Source organism: Perca fluviatilis, chromosome 10 (assembly GCF_010015445.1).
Source record: "Perca fluviatilis chromosome 10, GENO_Pfluv_1.0, whole genome shotgun sequence".
Taxonomy (NCBI): domain Eukaryota; kingdom Metazoa; phylum Chordata; class Actinopteri; order Perciformes; family Percidae; genus Perca; species Perca fluviatilis.
The window spans coordinates 40,282,951-40,289,745 of record NC_053121.1 but is presented as its reverse complement, the minus strand read 5'-3'; the positions used below and the strand labels follow the sequence as shown (position 1 = coordinate 40,289,745).

The 6,795-nt window shown below is 42.9% G+C and overlaps 1 protein-coding gene across 1 annotated transcript in view; it reads right to left on the bottom strand.

Moving 5' to 3' along the window:
• The window catches only part of LOC120566338 (GRAM domain-containing protein 2A-like), a gene marked incomplete at its 3' end in the record, with an annotated part of 15,719 nt that extends 9,161 nt beyond the window's left edge, over positions 1-6,558 (bottom strand). The window contains 2 exon segments of the mRNA XM_039812718.1: positions 5,939-6,052; positions 6,155-6,558. Coding sequence (XP_039668652.1) covers positions 5,939-6,052; positions 6,155-6,186 — 146 coding nt within the window.
• Between the last annotated feature and the right edge of the window lie 237 nt (positions 6,559-6,795).

Here is a 6,795-nt window from a genome sequence, read left to right as displayed (position 1 = left end):
GCGAGTAGTATGAAAGGGCGAAAATCTGCGTAGGGAGGTTGGTCGGTGGGGGTGGGGGGTCAAACACAGGACTCTCACCCAGGAGAGTAGACACGTTTTAATGCATTTGTTACGGTTTAATTATCAAAAAACACCATATTTTAGTTGTACTGCACATTGCTGCAGCTCCTCTTTTCACCCTGTGTTCAGGTCTCTGTTTTAGCTACAGAGTGAGACCTCTCTTCTTCTTCTTCTGTACTATCTTTGATTGCACTCGCAGATGCTCAGTAGCTCAGATCGTAGCTCATGTCAGCTAGCTCCATAGACAGTAAAAGAAAGGCTGTTTCTCCAACTTCAGTCAGTTCCAAGGCAGGATCAGCTGGGAGACTTCTTCTAAACCAGGGAGCACATGGAAGTAGTTCTTCTGGAGATTATGGTGAACTAGTGTGTGTTGTAGCAGTGCTTTGTTATTGAGAACGAGGTAGCATGCTAGCGCTAGCATGCTAACGGTTGCGCTTAGCCAGCTCGTTTCGGCTAGTGATGTAGAAAGCCGTGCTGATTTTGACCAGCTCACCAGGAGACTGAAGGCAGGACACATTCAGAAACCAGATCTCACTCAGAACACCATGGATGGATTTATTTAAAGTGTGTATGTGTGTGGAAGCACCAGAGACACAAAATAACTCCCCAAATCACCAGAAAATGTGTTTTTTTTTTCATAATATGGGCACTTTAAGAGAAGAACAGAACGTGGATCTTCTGCTTCTCCTGCTCTAGCTCTGTTTCCCTGGCAACAGATATGATGTAGTCGTATAGGTACCGTATAAACAGATCATATTTAGGTCAATCATTGGTCAAAGAAAATAAATAAATAGGGATAGGGAAAAGAATGTATTTTAAATATCGTCCCAAAACCAATTACGATATGAATGGATTTTTTTCCCCCAACTTCCCTGAATGAATCCAATAATAAAACATAGTTTGTATTATAGCCTAACTTCAAAGGTATGCAAATCAGCTGTCGATGGTCCAGGTGAAAGGTGAGGAGAGAGAGAGAGAGAGAGAGAGAGAGAGAGAGAGAGAGAGAGAGAGAGAGAGAGAGAGAGACAGGTGCATGCAGGTTGCAAGTTATTGGAGCATGGAGGTCAGCAGACACACACATCATGGAGGAGATTAAACTACTCAATTTGCATCCGAAATGGCAATCCCTCTCCGAGTCATTACTCTGTCACAACTGGACTCACAGACATGATATTAACATTTTTAAATAGAGTGTGACTTACGCTCTCCGAGGATATCATTTATGAATAAACATTAGGGTTAGGTATCGTTTGTTTTTTTTTCCGATACCGGGGCTACAACGATACTTTTAAAACGGTGCCGATGCCTAAAATTATGTATATATGCGAGGCGAGTTTCAAGTGAACGTCCCGGTGTTTGAATCCTCTCCGGTGAAATACAGTCACACCGTTTAGCTGTCAGCATTTTAACCGTTTAATCCATAGACAGTATATATATATATATAAGAATGGTCCAGCAGACCCCGAGTCTCTGTACGAGACCAGTGAAGGATGTCAGAAGTCTCTTTCCCGGTGCTGGCTGAGCGTTACTGCGCAGCCTCCAACTGAGCTTGAAGACGTAGATGTGACGTGAGCAACCTGTCTGAAAGTGTGAAGTCTTCTGGTAGCTGTGCCGAGAGAAATCTCAATCATTCCCAATCTTACAGAGACGGAGAGCGTAGGTATATGTAAGGAGATAACATAGGCACAGGCTAATTACTGATCACTAACATGCTAGTTAACATTAGTCATTAAACCTAAACAGATAATGGAAGTCCAAACTGCCTGTGAGCTTCTCCTGTACTATACGGTAATTCCTCTACTGTGTGACAGTAAGTCTCGTGGTTATGACCCAATCGTTAGCCTATTGTTATAAAAGCCGGCTGCTACGGAGCCATAACGCGGAGCTACAAGGTAATGGAGCCTTTTATACATTGTCGTGTTTCTTTAGAAATAAACAACGGACAAATAGAGTCTTTAAACGCTTCAGATGTAAAGTTATTCTCTGTCAAAGTGACGTCAGAATGAATGGGAGTCAATGGGATGCTAACGGGAGGTGATGGCTTGGTAGCATCAGAATGGCGCCACAGGAGGTGCGAGTTCTGAAGCGACGCTTACCCCCCCTTGGTTTAATCCAGCTGCTAGATAACGCTAGGCTAACGTTACCTGCTGCCAAGTGTATTATGTTAACTAGCGTCACATGCAGCGATGTTTAGGTTGCCTCTACCGTCCGTTTAGGAGCATCAGAGAGCAGCGCTGGCATTTCAGTAGCCCTGAAATGAGGCACCGAAATCCGCGTTGCTCTTCAGGCCGGTAGATACCGGTCGTTAAGGCACCGGTGCCGTATTAGCACCCGGGTTTTACGGTGGTACTTAGGCGCACATTGCTTCTAAAACTCTGACAAATCAGCTCGTGCCTTCCACATAATAGAATCATATCAAACATGTGTGATAAAGACAGCTGGGACCACCTAGTCTCGCTTTGCCAGACCCTCCAGCTAGTCCACACAGCATGTCCTTCTTTTCAGCCAGGTGTCCGTCCCCTTCCTCTGTCTCTGTGTCGGGGTTCTAACCTCCGGTGGATTTGTGAGGACTATTGTTAACTGCTCCTCAGATCGCTGCAGGGGAAATCCAGACAACTAGCTAGACTGTCTGTCTGTCTGTCTGTCTGTCTGTCTGTCTGTCTGTCTGTCTAACTGCTCCTCAGATCTCTGCAGGGTAAATCCAGACAGCTAGCTAGACTATCTGCCTGTCTGTCTGTCTAACTGCTCCTCAGATCTCTGCAGGGTAAATCCAGACAGCTAGCTAGACTATCTGTCTGTCTGTCTGTCTGTCTGTCTGTCTGTCTGTCTGTCTGTCTAACTGCTCCTCAGATCTCTGCAGGGTAAATCCAGACAGCTAGCTAGACTATCTGTCTGTCTGTCTGTCTAACTGCTCCTCAGATCTCTGCAGGGTAAATCCAGACAGCTAGCTAGACTATCTGTCTATCTGTCTGTCTGTCTGTCTGTCTGTCTGTCTGTCTGTCTGTCTAACTGCTCCTCAGATCTCTGCAGGGTCAATCCAGACAGCTAGCTAGACTATCTGTCCAATCTGAGTTTTCTGTTGCACGACTAAAACTACTTTTCAACGTTGAATGTTCCACCAAAACAAGTTCCTTCCAGAGACTATTTAGCGGAGCTTAGCCCCGCCCACGACGATGATTGGTTTAACCCTCGTGTTGTCTTCCTGTCGACCTGCAACTTTGTGTTTTTCTGGGTCGAAATTTCAACATTTTGTTGTTCTTTTTCTACACTTTTCTCAACGTTTTTGTAGATTTTATTCAAATAATTTTGTCACAATTTTTTAGCAAGTTTTTGTCACCTTCGGCAATGTTTTTGATGTTTTTTTTGCCACTTTGTCAAAAAAAATGATGCGATTTTGTAGCTTTTTCAAACATTTGTCACTTTTTTCAACGTTCTTTTATTCTGATATAGAAAGTTTTTGTAAATCAGTCCTTCCAGAAAAAATGTGATGTGAAATGAGTTTTTTTTTTGATTGTTGTGGACAAAAATCCTTGATTATGCGGCACGTTTTCTTAAAAAATGCCGATGGAATATGCTATGTATGATATTTATGCAATTTTATGCGATGAAATTGCGGGAACTTGCAAAAATTACAGTTTGAGGAAAAAACACGCTGCTTTTCGATGACGTTCACGTCGCATAATTACATCACTTCGTAACGTTCCCATGGCAACAGGGGAAAACGGCTGCTCTTGTGTGAAGTAAACGCAACATTTTTCAACTTTCTGCTGAGATATATTACGGGACTTTTTTGCAACGAAAATGCGGGGGTTATGAAATCATGCAAGCCCCGCATATTTTGCGCGAAAATCATCAATTTATGCAGCGAAAGTGCGCCGTACTTGAAAAAATTCGCCCCCCCCCCCCTGCATAAATATGAGGACTTTGGCTGATTATGTGTTGAATTATGCGATGGCGTAATCACGTTTTTCTGGAGGGACTGATAAACGGGTCAAATTTGACCCGAAGACAACAGGAGGTTTAAAGAAATGCCGATAAACCAGAGCACGTTGTTCTCCCATCCAGGAATGCCTGTGTGGACTAGCCAGACCTTCCTCCGCGGCGCCGCGGAGGAGGGTCTGAACATGCAAGACTAGTCCGACCATAGCTAAAGTACAGTTTCTCACCTGACGGGCAGGGGGCAGTGACCACTAAGGTCTATATAAAAGAGACTTCAGATACAGTATTAGAGGACCACTAAGGTCTATATAAAAGAGACTTCAGATACAGTATTAGGGGACCACTAAGGTCTATATAAAAGAGACTTCAGATACAGTATTAGGGGACCACTAAGGTCTATATAAAAGAGACTTCAGATACAGTATTAGGGGACCACTAAGGCCTATATAAAAGAGACTTCAGATACAGCATTAGGGGACCACTAAGGCCTATATAAAAGAGACTTCAGATACAGTATTAGGGGACCACTAAGGTCTATATAAAAGAGGCTTCAGATACAGCATTAGGGGACCACTAAGGCCTATATAAAAGAGACTTCAGATACAGTATTAGAGGACCACTAAGGTCTATATAAAAGAGACATCAGATACAGTATTAGGGGACCACTAAGGTCTATATAAAAGAGACTTCAGATACAGTATTAGGGGACCACTAAGGTCTATAAGCGACTTTGAGTCCATGAAAAGCGCTATATAAATTCAATTTATTATTATTATTATTATTATTATATAAAAGAGGCTTCAGATACAGCATTAGGGGACCACTAAGGTCTATATAAAAGAGGCTTCATATACAGTATTAGGGGACCACTAAGGTCTATATAAAAGAGGCTTCATATACAGTATTAGGGGACCACTAAGGTCTATATAAAAGAGACTTCAGATACAGCATTAGGGGACCACTAAGGTCTATATAAAAGAGACTTCAGATACAGTATTAGGGGACCACTAAGGCCTATATAAAAGAGACTTCAGATACAGTATTAGGGGACCACTAAGGCCTATATAAAAGAGACTTCAGATACAGTATTAGGGGACCACTAAGGTCTATATAAAAGAGACTTCAGATACAGTATTAGGGGACCACTAAGGCCTATATAAAAGAGACTTCAGATACAGTATTAGGGGACCACTAAGGTCTATATAAAAGAGACTTCAGATACAGTATTAGGGGACCACTAAGGTCTATATAAAAGAGACTTCAGATACAGTATTAGGGGACCACTAAGGCCTATATAAAAGAGACTTCAGATACAGTATTAGGGGACCACTAAGGTCTATATAAAAGAGACTTCAGATACAGTATTAGGGGACCACTAAGGTCTATATAAAAGAGACTTCAGATACAGTATTAGGGGACCACTAAGGTCTATATAAAAGAGGCTTCAGATACAGTATTAGGGGACCACTAAGGTCTATATAAAAGAGGCTTCAGATACAGTATTAGGGGACCACTAAGGCCTATATAAAAGAGACTTCAGATACAGCATTAGGGGACCACTAAGGCCGATATAAAAGAGACTTCAGATACAGTATTAGGGGACCACTAAGGCCTATATAAAAGAGACTTCAGATACAGTATTAGGGGACCACTAAGGTCTATATAAAAGAGACTTCAGATACAGTATTAGGGGACCACTAAGGCCTATATAAAAGAGACTTCAGATACAGTATTAGGGGACCACTAAGGCCTATATAAAAGAGACTTCAGATACAGTATTAGGGGACCACTAAGGCCTATATAAAAGAGACTTCAGATACAGTATTAGGGGACCACTAAGGCCTATATAAAAGAGACTTCAGATACAGTATTAGGGGACCACTAAGGTCTATATAACATGCGAGACTAGTCTGACCGTAGCTAAAGTGCAGTTTCTCACCTGAAGGGCAGGGGGCAGTGTCCGTCCTCCTCCCTCGGGTGCTCCAACTCGTGGGGGTGCAGGAGGCTGACATCATCGCTCGGCTCCAAATTCTCCGACATCATGATTATCGGCCTGGGGGGTCAGAAGGGCAGAACGGCGTCAAACACTTGTTATATTTTAAGTTTCTGATCACACGTATCCTGACGTATATAGGTGACGATGTCTGGGTCACACCTCTGGGTCTGCAGGTAGCTCCGTCGCCACATGGTGCTGTCAATAAAGCTATTTTTTTTTTTTAAATGTACCACACTGTTACATCAACACTTTTCTGAAAAGACTGTGAAACGATGATCAGGAGGAGAGTGAGGGAGAGCGAGGGATGCAGCTTCGGATACCAAGCTCTAAATATAGAAGAGTGAACAACAGCCAGTGAGCTGGAGAAGAAGTAAACATGTGAGTGATGACAGCATCACGCTCGGGGAGAATATATGTATATGGAGCAGCGTAGTTAGGAAACATGAGAACTGGAACTATTGCGCTAAACTTTCAGAGAAAAAAGTTCGGACCTGCCCCCCACTGCTAAAAAAAAAAGGGGATTTTTTTAGAAGGATTACAGTTTTAAAATGCATTTTACAATAGAGAACAACATACCACCATGACATGCACACACATTTCAACACATGACGAGTCTCAAACAACACCACTGTGTGTCTTATTAGGCCTCCTGCACACTGCCTGCGTGGCGTGTCAGTTGCGTGGTGGCTACGTGGCGTTTTCTATGTCTTTGCACACCAGAAACGTTTCTGCTGCTACTACTGCTACTGCTGCTACTGCTACTGCTACTACTACTGCTACTGCTACTACTGCTGCTACTG